At 47.5% G+C, this 16641-nt stretch overlaps 1 protein-coding gene across 2 annotated transcripts in view; it reads right to left on the reverse strand.

Annotated features, from left to right (window-relative positions):
• Window positions 1-9001: 9001 nt before the first annotated feature.
• XPO6 (exportin 6) overlaps window positions 9002-16641 on the reverse strand; it is a 100945-nt gene continuing 93305 nt past the window's right edge. For both annotated transcript variants that reach the window (XM_030576759.1, XM_030576758.1), the window contains exons 23-24: window positions 12916-13146; window positions 9002-9717 (exon numbers count right to left, since the gene is read on the reverse strand). In XM_030576759.1, the coding sequence (XP_030432619.1) occupies window positions 9616-9717; window positions 12916-13146 (333 nt within the window). In that variant the 3' untranslated portion in view covers window positions 9002-9615. The remainder of the gene's footprint in view (window positions 9718-12915; window positions 13147-16641) is intronic.

The raw sequence follows: 16641 nt of genomic DNA on the forward strand, positions 1-16641 counted from the left end.
CCCTGCACCGGCCTCAGGGGGCCCAAGCTGCTCCCGCCCATTGCATGGAGGATACCAGCCCCCCCGTGCGCACAGCTCCTGCCCTTGGAGTGCAGCAAGTCCAGAGCAGAGCCCACCCCTCTCCACGCAGTCCCCCCCACCCGGGGCTCCCTCCCCTGGAATCCTGCTCAGCCTGGTCACCTCCCCAGCTGCCATGGGCCTGTCCTCCTGCTGACCCCTGCACCCAGAGGCCAAGGTGATAGGTACAGCCAGGGCCGGCTCCAGGCCCCAGCGCGCCAAGCGCGTGCTTGGGGTGGCATGCTGCAGGGGGTGCTCTGCTGGTTGCCGGGAGGGCGGCAAGCGGCACCAGTAGACCTCCTGCAGGCTTGCCTGCGGAGGGTCCGCTGATCCCGCGGCTCCGGTGGAGCATCCGCAGGCACGCCTGCGGGAGGTTCACCGGAGCCGCGGGACCAGCGGACCCTCCGCAGGGGTGCCTATAGGAAGTCCACCGGAGCCACGGGTCCAGTGAGTGGCAGAGCGCCCCCCGTGGCGTGCCGCCATGCTTGGGGCAGCGAAATGGCTAGAGCTGGCCCTGGGCACAGCCCAGGAATCTCCATGAAGGGTTTAGGCTCCCACTGAGCCTCACTTCCCCTTCGCAATGCACGTGGAGGCCCAGCACAGCAAATCTAGTCTGGGTGCAGGTTACCCCAAGGTTGGAGAGCCCTAAAATCCTCAGCCCTTGCAAACCCCCTTGGGAAGGGAGGGCAACTGTCATTCAACCAACCCCCTGAGAGACCCTGTGCCATTTATGGCTCATCCACCCAGCCCAACCTCCCTCCTAGGCTCTCCCCTGGGCCGGAAGCTATGACCTCCCCCTGATTTACAAGCCAAAGTGGGGCTGGGGCAGTAGGTGGCTCAGGCTGCCTGGGCATGTAGCTAGAGCAGCAAGGTGTGAGCTGTGCTTCCAGGAGGGAGTTGATGCAGCACAGCACCTAGGAACCACACTGCTGGGAGGGATGGTGGGTAAGTTATTTGGTTTTGTGGGCTGGGCCAGAGGAGAGGTGGGGACTATCCACCATGATGCCTGCAAAGGGTGGGGCCTTGACTAAAATTCTTTGCCTGCATGGCACTGTCACCTTAGACCTTCCCAGTCACACCTGTGGGAGTGTTGCCCCTCCCTCCCTGGAGCCTACTTACAATGGCAGAACAAGGAGTAGTGGTCTCAAATTGCAGTGGGAGAGGTTGAGGTTGGATATTAGGAAAAAGTATTTCAGTAGGAGGGTGGTGAAGCACTGGAACGGGTTACCTAGGGAGGTGGTGGAATCTCCTTCCTTAGAAGTTTTTAAGATCAGGCTTGACAAAGCCCTGGCTGGGATGATTTAGTTGGGGATTGGTCCTGCTTTGAACAGGGGGTTTGACTAGATGACCTCATGAGGTCCCTTCCAACCCTGATATTCTGTGATTTGGTCCTGTGGATAAGGAAGTGCAGCCACATCCCCCATCCTCTCAAAGCAGAAGTACCTCTGCTGGTTTTAAAACCCTCCCTGGATTGTTCCACAGGTCTCCTGGTGTCGCTGCTTACTCACCACTTCAGGCATGTCTGTCCTTCCACACTGTCCTGCCCCCAGTGATAGGAGAGCCTTCATTGCAGCAGCTTCCTCTGGATTCTGGAGCAGCCTTCCCACCTGACTGGGAAGATATCTTCCATTATCTGACCCCCCCTTTGAGTCAGAATTTGCATCATCACACATAGTCTGGGTTGGGTTACTTTTGACTCTTGGTCTTGTGCATGTTTGGAAAGAGATTTTAAATTTTAGGCAGCTGCAGTGCAAGCTCCTCTCTCCTGGCAGTGCCCATGCACCCCATTCACATATGTGACAGTTGTTAGTCACGTCACTGAACTCGCTATTGGAAGGCACTCGTACTCCAGTGATGAGCACAGCATATGAATAGACCAGAACACAGCGTTACTGCTGCAGCTCAGGCCTGACCTGCTTTTTCTCTGCCAGCCTCCCCCTACAGAGTGCCAAGGTGTGTGGGGATTCAGGGATGTGAGCAGACATCCTGTGGGAGTATCAACTTCCCATGCATGCTGCTGGAAATACAGATATCAGCATGATTCCTTCATCCCTGGGGGAACAAAAGAAAGAGACCCAAGCTAGCCAGAAGCCCAGTTGGAGGCCTTTCCCAATTAATAGAAATATTTAATTGAACAAGAATCTGGAAAATAGCTCTCACTCTGTAACAATGTCAGGGACAGGTTCACACTCCTGGGAAGTCTCACTAATGAGGCAGCAAAACCAAAAGTTTGCATTAGAATATGAAAAGGGGGGAGTAGGGTAACATTTAAAAACTGATGCTCCAAAGAATGTTTCACATAACATTCAGAGAGTTTAGTCTAAGCAGGCAAATCTGAAGGAGAACAGGGAATGGAGGACACTTAGCACTTTGCATCATCTCCCTCTTACAAACAGAGAAACAGAGGCACAGAAACTAAAGCAACTTGCCCAGGGTTACACAAAGTCAGGGCACAGCTGGGAACAGAAGTTAGGTCCTCCTGCCACCCAACCCATTTCCCAGTCCACCAACAGGCATCGGATGGTGGCTAGTGGATAGCATCACAGCTGCAGTCACCACAAAAGTGTCTCATGGATGTGTAAGTGGAGTCAGGCTGAGCTCTACCCTGATATCTGGTGGTGAATTGTGGAAAAGAACTTCAAGGACTGATCTTGTTTGCATAGGCACACCCACCTTGCCTAGCATGAGCCCAAATGGTCACTTTGGCTGGTGTGGGATCCCCAGTTTCTCTGTTATTGGGGCAGGAAGAATAAAGTGTTGTTACCCTGATTATGTGAATCAAGGACAATGAAACTGTTTATGACAGAGGGACTCACCATCAACTATGTAGCACCCGTTAGACAAGGGACATGGTTTCCAAAACACAGTGAATTAAGAGAGGCTGGGGATAGGTATTTGTACCTGATGATATGGATCCCAAAATACCAATTGCACTGCCTCCTCTCTCTGTAGTTGGATATCAGAGCTAATTTTAATTGTTAGAAGTCTAGTTACAGCCTACTGAGCTGACTTTCACTTTGGGCCAATGGTGCACCAGCAGTGAGGCTTCCCTAATACAAGCTGAAATCACTAAAGAGCTAAAATTACTAAGCTGAAATCACTGAGTGCTGGGGGGGAGTGGGGGGCTGAAGATATGTTGCTGAGCAGCTGGTGGAGCAGAGCAGTTTGCGGGATGACTGGAGCGGAGCAACTTGTAGTGAAGGGTGCAGCAGAACCCCATGGAAGGGGGGGGCAGTTGGCCTCAGACCATGTAAGATGCTGCTTAACACTGCTGCATGCCCCTCAGGCTGGGAGGTAAAACTGTGCAGATAAACTTTTGAAGTCTGGGGCTGCACTGACTTTTGGGTTGCTGGACTTAAGACCCTGAGGGGAAAAGGATACTGCCAAACTTATGGGGTGGGAGGGGAGGTCTTTTGCTCATGGCTTGTGTTACGAATCCTGTTTGTGGTGTTTCCCCAACATAATGCCACATTGTTTCCCTCCTTTATTGAAAGAATTTTGCTACACTCGGACTCGGGGCTTGCGAGAGGGAAAGTATTGCCTCTTAGAGGCGCCCGGGGGGTGGTCTGTAATTGTCCCAGGTTTTGCATTGTGTTATTGAAACGGAACCCCTAGATACTGAACCTGGCCCTTGTTGCTGCCAACTCAGATGGGCAGAAAGGTTACAGATCTTTTGTACAGAAGATGGTTTGCTTTTATTAAATCTCTGATCACCATTAAAAGACCAATCGCTTCTGACAGTGGTAGCCGTCACAGAACTGTTACTGCTCATGGTAAAGCATAGGGGACTACTGCAGTAACCCAGCTATGAGAGAGTGGTGACAGCTGGCAAATTTTGCTGTTTTACTGGTGACCATTGCAAGCTCAGAAAGTGGCTCTAGGGACAACAAACCACAAGAGAAGAGCTAAAAATGGTAATTAGAACCCCCTAGCTGGGATTAATTTCCTGTAATTAATTTGATAAAATTCATCCAGTTATTTCCCATACACATAAGCCTCCTGAGACTCTTCTTAGGACAACTGTTTGACTTAAACATTTTTATTTAACCAGTTCCAAGTTGATGGAAAATTGTAGTCACTGTTTTCTTTAAAGGAGGTCATTTGAACTAGTTCCCAGAATGCTCCAGTCACATTTGTGTGCATGTGCTAATTAATACTACTGTGTGCTCATACGGTGCTCACTGGATCTCCAAGACCCTTTACAAACAACAAATTAAGCCTTACAATAGCCTTGCCCAGATAGGGTAATTGAGACGCAGAAGAATTAGGTGCTACTGTTATTCAGAAGTTTCCTATTACATCAGAACCCATGACAACGTCCCCTCTTCAGATCCCAGGGGCATGAAGAGCTAAACTGTCCCTACAAGTCAAACTGCCCCACCCTTCAAAAAATACCTAGCTCTGTCCGCTCCTAAGAAGGGAACACACGGCCTAATCTTCCTGATCACTCATTGCACATAGCAGACACTGGTGCTTTTGATTTGATTCTTCCCATGAGTCGAACTTTGTTTTCAAAATCTCCCTTTGACAGTAGCAGTTCTTTTCTGACTAAACTGCACAGGTTGGCCTCCAGCAGTGACAGCCCTCCAGAGGGGATAGCTGGCTGACAGCTAGCACCTGAGCAAGGCTGGGCCAACCAACATGCTCCTCCATCCCTGTTACAGCCCCACTGAACTCCAGTGGCAATCGAGGGGAGTCTGTCTACCTGCTCTGGACCATGCTGACGGAGATACCAAAGACACGAGCTGGAAGCAATGAGAGAGGAAAAGGGAAGGGGCTTTAGGGGAAGATCTCACACTTTGCTGGTGGTGGCCAACAACTGAGGCAAAATGCAACCAAAGTTCTTAGGGTCTGGAGGCAGTGGCCAAGCAGGTGAAGGACTGGCCACATACCCAGGAGCAGGGCTGTTCTTTGGGGACAGGGAAATGCAGATGCCCAATCCCTCTTCAGGTGCAACGGAGGATTAAAGGGAGTGGCTGTGTATCAATGCCCCTCTCACTCAAGACATGCTCCCTGGGCACCTTCTGGCCAGTGTCGCTCACTGTCCTGCCAGCACACGGATACGATCCCTGCAAAGCCAGCACAGCTCTGGAAGAACAGGCGCTCTCAGCTACCATCAGCCTAGCCATTACATTCTGATTACAGAGAAGGCAAATGACCAGAGAAGGGGCAGAATCACCATCACTTTCCCTTTTGATCCCTGACCTGCCTTTTCCTTGTCTCCTTCATTGTCTCCTTTCTAGAAGACAAGAAGAAATCAGGGGGAGTGGAGACAAGAGGACTGAGGTAACTGCAGCTCTATGCTTCCAGCATGCAGGGGACAAACAGCTGAGAAAGGGACAGACCAAAGCTAGACTCCATTGAGGTCTTGCTTCCCACTTCCTGTAAGTGGAAGCCACATACCAATGTAGTCAAGGCTACTGCAAATGAAAAGGAAGGGAGATGTACACAGACTGAGCTCTGCAGACACATGATGCACAGAGCCAGCAAAGGTAGTCACAACTTCCTGACATCACATTGCTCATGGATGCACCAGTCCCATAAACGAAATGGGAGTTCCATCTCTGGGTCCCTTCGACCTGTAACTTCTCTGGAGCCCTGCTGGATGTGAACAAGCAGGCACTGTGAAATTGACTAAGACCACTGGCTTTTAAATGGGTGACAAAGATGAAGGGCTGTTCTCCAACTCCCACCGCTTTCCAGATCAGGGGTGGGCAAACTTTTTGGCCTGAGGGCCACATCTAGGTATGGAAATTGTATGGCAGGCCATGAATGCTGGTGTAGTCTCTGGGGTGGGGCCAGAAATGAGTTCAGGGTGCAGGAGGCTCCAGGCTGGGGAGGGCTCTGGCTGGAGGTGCAAGCTCTGGGGTGGGGCTGAGGAGTTTAGGGCACAGGAGAGGCTCAGGGCGCTCTAGGCGGTGCTTACCTCAAGCAGCTCCTGGAAGCTGCATGTCCCTCTTCCAGCTCCTACGCAGAGGCACAGCCAGGCAGCTTTGCGTGCTGCCCCGACTGCTCCCATTGGCCGCAGTTCCTGGCCAATGGGAGCTGCGGGGGCTGCGCTTGGGGCGGGGGCAGCACATGGAGCCCCCTGGCTGCCCCTAAATGTAGGAGCTGGAGAGGGGACATGTTGCTACTTCTGGGATCTGTGCAGAACTGTGGCATGCAGGCGTGGAATAGCCCCTGATCCTGGTTCCCAGCTGGAGTATGGGAGCAGGGTAAGCCCCAGACCCCGCTCCCCAGCTGATCTCGAGGGCCAGATTAAATTGGCTGGTGGGCCGGATGTGGCATGTGGGCTGTAGTTTGCCCACCTGTGTTCCAGATGATTCCAATATACAATGGCGGGGCATCACCAAGTGTACAAGGGAGTTTGGTTATCATGGCTGAAGTAAGAGGCAGCTCTGTTATACAGGAATTAATCTCATTTGGACAGACTGAAAGGCCAGATACACCAAGCCTTTTATCCACAGAGAATCCTACCCACATTTGTCAATGCAACCAGAGACAATTGTGCTGCTCATGCAAAGGGGCTGCTGGATGTGCTCTGAAGTAGCCAAGCCTTCAAGCTAGATAAGGAGAGCTTCATCCATGAAGACCGGTCCATTTTCTCCCAAAACAACTGGAAAAGAGCTACAAAATTGTAAAGCAACAGTGTTGGAATTCTGCTCCAAAGCAGCTCTCTCATGAGTGGAGAAGGTGCCTCCTTCCCCCTTCCAGTCCAACACAGGGCTTCAAAGCAAGGCCACTTGATACTCAGTCACTAGTCATATTCCTGGCCTGTTCTCATCAGGCTCAGCTTCTCTATGCTAGTCTCCTCAAGACACAAAACCTTTTTAGCTGAGGGAAGCCAGCTAAAGACACTCTCCAAAAAGCCACCTGGTAATTGATCTACAGTCCTTGTCTGGCTGCATTCCAAGGGGCAAATGGCCCAGCTTGTTGCAATGCAGTAGGTCATTGCTCCCAGAACAGTGGCACCAGGAAAGTTGTTTTCTTTTAAAAAAGCTAAGTATCAAGGACTCTATCCTGGTGCTGACACATCACAAAGGGAACATAGATGGCCTTATGTTTCCAGTACCCTCTCACCCAGTCCTTGTAGCCTGAGTGTCACCCCTCTCCCTGTAGTAGAGTCCATTCAGTGATCTCCAGTGGTTAGTGTAAACTTCCCCCCTTCACAATAAAGCTTCATTCACTGTGGATTGTCTCACCTACACATTGTAACATGTTAATGCAGCTCCCCTCCTTGCCATATGGGGAATTTGCTGACAAGCACAGAAGCAAGAGCACAGCAAGAGGCGGGGGAGGGAACGACAACATTTTACAATTTTGCAGGAATCTAAAAACTTTAATCAAACGTTTCCTTGGCTTTTCCAGGTGCGGTATTAGCTGGGGCACAACCTTCCCACTCCATGATGGCATTTCTCTGCCAGCAGGGCTGTGCCCATTCTTGCCTGGCAGGCTGCTCCCATGCCCCACAGCACTGATGGGGAGGGACAGCAGATGCACTGTCTGCTTGCCAGTCAGGATGTGGAGGCATACTAGGAAACCGCCTGGAAAATCTGCCGACAGTTGTTAAGGACGGGACAGCCCACAAAATAAAAAGATCAGTCTCTTCAATTACCACCAGATACCAAAGCTTTTATCATGGAAGACCAACTCTGTCTGAACTTATAGTAACCTCAGATATGCTGGCAGAGGCCTTGTGTGACAAAGATGGATGACAGACACCCAACTACATGGTGACCGATACTAGCGTTCAGCAATTTGAGATGTCAGTCACAGATATAGGGATATTATGAACCCCAGATGAACCCCTTCTTTGGTAAGTGAGACTAGCCACCTTACAGGTGACCTACAAAGTGCAAACAATTGCCTTTGTGGCCTTTTTGATTCTTTTTATGGCTGAATGAGGCTTGGTAGTTTTAGTATGAGCTCCAGTGGGGCCATCACCCAAGCCTGGATTCCTTCCAGAATCCTACCCTTGCTTAATTGTTCAGTCAGGGGAAAACATGCACTTTCATCCCAGGTCAATATTTTGCTGACTGTTAAGTATTGTGCAAAGACACACACAATGGGTGCCAGCCTGGGAAGCAGTGCACAGAAATGGCTGTGCTGTGTCCATGGCAGAAGTCAACCCCCACTGGATATACTTCAGTGCACACACAGGCATTGCCAAGGCCCTGAGCACCCAGCCAGCTACCTTCTTGTACAAGTGAGGGGACTGTTTTCAGAAACACGAGATGGAAGTGGAGCTCTCAGTACCAGAATAGGACTGAGCCCTCTCTCCCCTACCTGGGTATTAGAATATTCCTGCTCCCCAAAAATGCCTGCTTTAGGAACACTGTGCACACTGGCAATGCTACTGCAAGGCTCCTTGTTAGAGTCTCCTTTACCAATACTACAGTGCAAGATCAACCTGCACATCTTTCTAGGTGCAGACTCCTTCAGGTATGTACTGCCTAAAGGAAATTAGCTTGAAATTTCAGGATGCACCAAAACAACGGCTCTCTTCCAACAAGCAGCACTGGCATGTGAATCCAAGAACATCAAGGGTACGTGAATCATTCAACCCTGGCTCTGGATGGCCTCACCACCCTAATGGGGATCAGATGGTGAAGTAACACTTTAGACAGGACTGTTACAGATGTTAGAGACCATAAAAGCAAAGACCATGTACCAGTTGCTTAACTTTGGCCCAGTCAGAATGGAGCCTGTTGAACTTTTTACCCACCACTCAACCTCCAAGGTAAAAACCCCTTGGTCTATTCCAAGATTAACCTTGAATCCAGGTATTCCATGCTGCAGCATCATGCACCTTTGAAAGTTTCTTCCCATTTTGGGATGGGCAGGAAGGCAAGAACCTAATGCCTCTCCCCCTCACATTTCCCATGGTAAGAAATGCTTTTCCAAGTAGCAAAGCAGCTTGATGGAGCCAACAGGTAAGAAGCTATTTAAAACAACAAAGTAAGCACTTTATTTCCATTAAGCACGTTGTTTTAGTATCACAATGGAATGATGAGAAAACATTAAAAAAACCACAAGTTTCTAAATCCCTGAAAATAGCAGGGAGGCTTCAAGGCAATTTAAAACGAAAGGGAGTGACAAGTGCCGAACCAGTCCCGACATCACAATTCTCCTCCAAGAGCAGGGCAGGGGCGGGAAGGTGGAATGATGCGAAGGTGCGAATGTCTGAAGTAGTCTTTGGCGTTTCTGCCTCATGATTGACACACACAAGATTTGTCAGGACGACTCACTGAAATCTCCGGACGCAACAAAGTGCTACATTAGTAAAACAAGAATCCAGCAAGATGACTTTTCATACGGTGGGAATGCCCTATGGTTGGCGTTAAGACGCATTCTTGCAGGCAGTGCTGCTGACTCAACGGGGAGGTTTCTGAGTTGGGTAAGGAAGCGTGGTGGTGCGTGAATCCAAGAACATGTGCCCAGGCGCAAGACACTGCATCATCCTCCAGTACTGACAAGAGCAGGGAGGAGAGGAAGTGGTGACAAAAGTAGTACAAATCCATTCTTTACAGTGATCAAAACATGAGTCCAGTGCAGAAACTATAGCTTCACAGTTCCAGGGGGCAAACTGTCATTGCAGAGCCTATAGTAGCGCAGGTCATTCACCAGTCTGTGCACATTCTGGGTAAAAGATGGCAGGTCCTGGAGAAAGATCAAGCAACACAGATATTGACAATGGACTAGTGCCTGCAAGTACTTATCTTACCACAGGGAGCAGTATTTGGCATCGTCCTAGTAAATCAGTGAGCGAAGACAAAAGCCTCTATTTATTTCACCTGTAACTCAGTTCTCCTGTAGATGCCAGGAGAATACCTTATGGCAGTTCCCTGTGACAGCTTGATCCCAGGGCAAATTCTTGATGTAAATATGCTCTTATTGAAATCTCATATTAAGAGAGAAGCCACTTCTCTGCCTGGAATAGTTCTTCAATCTAATGGCTAGTTATTGAGAATGGAATTCCCTGCAAAAGAAGTTTGAAAATCCTGGATTTTATTTACAGGACTGATTTCTTAGTGTGCCTATGCACGCAGAACATGAGCTGGCATCACATGGCCAGGGGAGGAGCCATCTGCTGGAACAGCAACCTGTATGCTTTTTTGCAGTGAAGCCACGCAGGGCAATTCCCAAGTTTCCTAGTGCTACAGGACACATGGAAACAGAGACTCCTATTTTCCAACTGCATTTGGCTATTTTAGAAGACAGCAAGGAAATCAAGGCTATTAGCCAGGATGGGCAGAAATGGCATCCCTAACCTGTTTGCCAGAAGCTGGGATTGAGAGACAGGGGATGGATCACTTGATGATTACCTGTTCTGTTCATTCCCTCGGGGCACCTGGCACTGGCCACTGTTGGAAGACAGGATACTGGGCTAGATGGACCTTTGGTCTGACCCAGTAGGGCCATTCTTATTTCTTCCAAGTTTCCTGCCTCCCTCCATACAAATCCCTTCTAAATCAGGAGCACCCAAAGGCAATGTGTGCTCCCAGGAGCTTGGAAGCTGGTCTGTAGCTATTGCCAGGTATATATCATAAGTAGGGCTGTCAATCACAGTTAACTCACACGATTAACTCAAAAAAACTGATTGTGATTAAAAAAAATTAGTTGTGATTAATCGCACTGGTAAACCAATTACCAACTGAAATTCAATTATCAATTGAAATGTATTAAATATTTTGTATATTTTCCTACATTTTCATACATAGTGTTCTGTGTTGTAACTGAAATCAAAGTGTATATTTTTTATTATAAACATTTGCACTGTAAAAATGATAAACAAGAGGGTATTTTTCAATTCACCTCAATACAAGTACTGTAGTGCAATCTCTGTCTTACAAATGTACATTTTTTTTTGTTACATAACTGCTCTCTCTCTCAAAAAAAAAAAGTAAAACTATAGAGCCTACAATTCCACTCAGTCCTACTTCTTGTTCAGCCAATCGCTAGGACAAACAAGTTTGTTTACATTTACAGGAGATAATGCTGCCCTCTTCTTATTTACATCCCCAGAAAGGTGACCACAGGCATTTGCATGGCACGTTTGTAGCCAGCATTGCAAGGTATTTATGTGCCAGATATACTAAAGATTCATATGCCCCTTCATGCTTCAGTCACTGGTTCAGAGGACATGCCTCCATGCTGATGACATTCATTAAAAAAAGCGTTAATTAAATTTGTGACTGAACTCCTTAGGGGAGAATTGTATGTCCCCAGCTCTGTTTTACCCATACTTTGCCATATATTTCCTGTTATAGCAGTCTCGGATAATGACTCAACACATGATGGTCACTTTAAGAACACTTTCTCTGCAGAGCTGACAAAATGCAAAGAATCAGAGGGTAGCCGTGTTAGTCTGGATCTGTAAAAGCAGCAAAGAATCCTGTGGCACCTTATAGACTAACAGACGTTTTGGAGCATGAGCTTTTGTGGGTGAATACCCACTTCCTCAGATGCATGACATCATGCTCATGCTCCAAAACGTCTGTTAGTCTATAAGGTGCCACAGGATTCTTTGCTGCTTTTACAAAATGCAAAGAAGGTACCAATGTGAGATTTCTAAAGATAACTACAGCACATGACCCAAGGTTTAAGAATCTGAAGGGATGAGGTGTGGAGCATGCTTTCAGAAGTCTTAAAAGAGCAACACTCCGATGTGGAAACTACAGAACCCAAACCACCAAAAAAGAAAATCAACCTTCTGCCAGTGGCATCTGACTCAGATAATGAAAACATACATGCACTGGGTCCACACTGTTTTGTATTGTTATCCAGCAGAATCCATCATAAGCATAGACGCATGTCCTCTGGAATGGTCACTGAAGAATGAAGGGACATATGAATTTTAACAAATCTAACATGTAAATATCTTGCAATGCCAGCTACAACAGTGCCATGAGAACACCTGTTCTTCACTTTCAGGTGACATTGTGAACAAGAAGCGGGTAGCATTATCTCCTGCTGTAAACAAACTTGTTTGTCTGAAACTGTGCTGACTTGCAGGTTCTAAAAATTTTACCTTGTTTTATTTTTGATTATAGTTTTTTGTACATAAATCTACATTTGTAAGTTCAACTTTCATGATAAAGAGATTGCACTACAGTACTTGTATTAGGTGAACTGAAAAATACTATGTTTTTTTAGTGCAAATACTTGTAATCAAAACTAAATACAAAGTGAGCACTGTACACTTTGTACTCTGTTGTAATTGAAATCAATATATTTGAAAATGTAGAAAACATCCACAAATATTTAAATAAATGGTATTCCATGATTGTTCAATGGCGCGAATAATTGCAATTAATTTTTTTAATCGTTTGACAGCCCTATTCATAAGGATGTACACACTGGGGAGATTACAGCCCCCTACTTACTCCAGCTTTATCCGAGAGGCCTGCAGGAGATGGATGAGATTGCAGCTACACTATTTTATACATCGTTGCTATAGCTCTTGAGCTGCAGGTAAATTGCTAGGGTAGCTCTTGGTTGGGCAAGGCCTGACTGACCTTGTTCCAGAAAGAGTTAAGTCCTGGCCCTGTGAGGAAGTGCCACAGGTGAAGTTTATTCCCCCAATATATCAATTCATTCACAGCTGGATAGACAATCAGAGACAAGACAGCGGCTGGATTTGCTAGCAGCCCTAGGAAATTCCAGTTGCAGGCACAGAGGACAATAGGAATGCCACCCATCTTTAGTGACAATTCTGAGAAATCCCTTTTGTTTGGTGGGGAATTTGTAGGGGTCAGGTCTCCAGCTGGTAGTGAATGTGTCATGACATAACCCTGCTGTGATGCATGCTAGTACTTGGCCCAGAGGCAACCTCTCTGCAGCGTCACTCCCCCTTACCCTGTCCATTTTGAAGTTCCTTCCTAGTACATTTTTCTGGTTGGAGTCCACGCCGTCACAACTGGCTAAGAACTCCGTGAGAAAGGCTGAGTAGAAGCTATCAAAGTCCACTGAGGCCATGTTGTAGATTGCAATGCCAATCTCTTCCTGCAATAGGTCATGTGATTTGTGGACCAGCACCTGAAGCAGCACATTCACAAACTGAAACAGCATGGTTGTCCGGAAGATCTTCTGCAGGGTGAGAGAAGCACACACAGTCATATCCTCCCAAGCTGCCAAGCCTCCTGGGCGGGGTCAGACTGAGCCACTACATAGTGCCATGTCAGCATGCCCACCAAGGGGAGAAGCAATTCTCCAGGGCGAAGGCCAGATCAAGGCAGTAAACACAGCTGCATCTGACCACCACTTTGCTGGAGGCCTCAATGTTTTTTCTAGGAGCTCAGCTTTCACTTAGGGACAGAAGCCACTAGCCCCTTTGACAGTGCATAAAACATCCCAAGTGTGAACCAGCATGGCAGTGCTGAATCTGCAGGGACTGGAACAGTGAGCCAAATTAATCCCTGGTGTAAGGCAGGGGGTGAATTTGGCACCATTCAGCTCAATGGTTAAGGCAGATGTGGGCAAACTAGGCCCCACATCCGGCTGGCGGGACAGTCCTGTCTGGCCCTTGAGCTTCCGGCCGGGGAGGCTAGTCCCCAGCCCCTCCCACACTGTCCCCCCTCTCTTGCAGCAATGCCCCCACGTGGGCCGTGCTCTGGCTTGCCGCTCCTGCTGGACAGCGTGGGGAGTGCAGCTGGCTCTGGCCAGGTATCGTGGCTATGAGCTCCTGCTGTTGGTAAGGGGGTGGGGGTGTGTGTTGGGTAAGGGAGTGGGGTGTCCTGGGGGGCAGTGAGGGAGGAGGGGGTGGTTGGATGGGGCGGAGGTTCTGGGGAGGCAGTCAGGGGATGGGGAACAGGGAGGGTGGGGGTTGGAGTCCCAGGGGGCCTATCAGGGGGCAGGGATGTGGATAGAGGTCAGGACGACAGTCAGGGGACAGGGGGCTTTGAAAAGGGGGTGGGACCCTGGGGGACAGTTAGGGGCAGGGGGTCCTAGGAGGAGGTGGTCAGGGGAAGAGGAACAGAGGGCGGTTGGATGGGGGTGGGAGTCCGGCGGGGGGAGGAGGGAGAAGGGGGACTGTGAGGGCAGGGGTGTGGATAGGGGTCAAGGCAGTCAGGAGAGAGGGAGCAGGGGGGTCGGATAGGGGGTGGGAGTCCTGGGAGGAGTCGGTCAGGGGACAAGGAGCAGGGCGGTTGGATGGGTTGCAGGAGGCAGTCGGGGGTGGGGGCTAGGCATAGCCTTCCCTACCTGCCCCTTCATACAGTTGCACAACTCTGATGTGGCCCTCGGGCCAAAAAGTTTGCCCACCCCTTGGTTATGGACTCAGAAGAGCGATGGCAGTTTAAACATCCACTACTTGAGCAGGAGATTAAGAAGTCCCTTTCTCACTCCAGCCCATCAGAAGTCCACCCAATGCCAGATGCTTATGAAAACACCAGAGGTCCCAACAAGTCTTGAAGATTAGTTACTGCACCAGCCACAACAGCCTGCTGTGGCACTGCTATTGATACAGGTCAAGGACAGAGTTCCTCTGTGGTAGCTGGTCCTAACCTGGGGTCCCTGCTTTCATCCGGTAGTCAGGAGGGCTAAGCCCAGATTCTACCTCCAGTCTTTCAAGACAATGGCCAATAGGCCAGAACTGAAGTGTGTGTAGGGGAGGAATGCCACATGACAATCAGAATGACTTGATTTTAAAGGTTAAATACCTTGCAGCCTGTCAAGGTGAGAGCCAAATGCTTCAAACAGAGATCATTAGCCTTCCTCCACTGATGAGTCCAAACTAGGGTGTTGATTAATCGCAGTTAACTCACACGATTAACTCAACAAAATGAATCGTGATTAAAAAAATTAATTGTGATTAATCGCAGCTTTAATTGCACTGTTAAACAATAGAATACCAAATGAAATTTATTCAATACTTTGGATGTTTTTCTACATGTTCATATATATTGTATTGTCTTGTAATTGAAATCAAAGTGCATATTATTTTTATTACAAATATTTGCACTGCAAAATTGATAAACAAAAGAAATAGTATTTTTCAATTCACTGTGTACAAGTGCTGTAGTGCAATTTATGGTGAAAGTGCAATTTACAAATGTAGATATTTTTGTTAAGTAACTGAACTCAAAAACAAAACAATGTAAAACTTTAGAGCCTACAAGTCACTCTGTCCTACATCCTGTTCAGCCAATCGCTAAGACAAACAAGTTTGTTTACATTTACAGGAGATAATGCTGCCCGCTTCTTATTTATGTCACCTGAAAGTGAGAACAGATGTTCACATGGCACTTTTGTAGCTGGCATTGCAAGGTATTTACATGCCAGATATGCTAAACATTCATATGCCCCTTCATGCTTTGGCCACCATTCCAGAGGACATGCTTCCATACTGATGATGCTTGTTAAAAAAAATACATTAATTAAATTTGTGACTGAACTCTTTGGGTGAGAACTGTATGTTCCCTGCTGTTTTACCTGCATTCTGCCATATATTTCATGTTATAGCCGTCTCAGATGATGACCCAGCACATGTTGTTCATTTTAAGAAAACTTTCAGTGAAGATCTGACAAAATGCAAAGAAGGTACCAATGTGAGATTTCTAAAGATAGCTACAGTACTCAGCCCAAGGTTTAAAAATCTGAAGTGCCTTCCAAAATCTCAGGGGAACGAGGTGTGGAGCATGCTTTCAGAAGTCTTAAAAGAGCAACACTTCGATGCGGAAACTACAGAACCTGAACCACCAAAAAAGAAAATCAACCTTCTGTTGGTGGCATCTGACTCAGATAATGAAAGTGAAGGTGCGCTGGTCTGCTCTGGTTTGGATCATTACTGAGCAGAACCCGTCATCAGCATGGACTATGTCCCCTGGAATGGTGGTTGAAGCATGAAGGGACGTATGAATCTTTAGCACATCTGGCATGTAAATATCTTGTGATACCAGCTACAACAGTGCCATGCAAACAACTGTTTTCACTTTCAGGTGACATGTAAACAAGAAGCGAGCAGCATTATCTCATGCAAATATAAACAAATTTATTTGTCTGAGCGATTGGCTGAACAAGAATAGGACTGAGTGGACTTGCAGGCTCTAAAGTTTTACATTATTTTATTTTTGAATGCAGATTTTTTTGCACATAATTCTACATAAGTAAGTTCAATTTTCATGATGATGAGATTGCACTACAGTACTTGTATTAGGTGAATTGAAAAATACTATTTATTTTGTTTTTCTTACAGTGCAAATACTTGTAATCCAAAATAAATATAAAGTGAGCACTGTACACTTTGAATTCTGTGTTGTAATTGAAATCAATATATTTGAAAATGTAGAAAATATTCAAAAATTTTTAAATAAATGGTGTTCTATTATTAATCATGTGGTTAATCACGATTAATCGCGATTAATTTGTTTAATTGCTTGACAGCCCTAGTCCAAATCCCAGCCCCCAAAGTCGTCCTTTTCCATGTTCAAACCCCTAAGTAAGTTCAAACCCCTAAGCCAGTTCAAACCCCTAAGTCAGGCCTGCACAACTCGTAAAGCAGCAAGGGCCACATTACTCCAAAGAAAACAGCTGAGGGCCGAAACCTCCCGGCCCCACAGAAACACCCCGCCCCAGGGCCGCCCA

Source organism: Gopherus evgoodei, chromosome 10 (genome assembly GCF_007399415.2).
Source record: "Gopherus evgoodei ecotype Sinaloan lineage chromosome 10, rGopEvg1_v1.p, whole genome shotgun sequence".
In the NCBI taxonomy this organism is placed as follows: domain Eukaryota; kingdom Metazoa; phylum Chordata; order Testudines; family Testudinidae; genus Gopherus; species Gopherus evgoodei.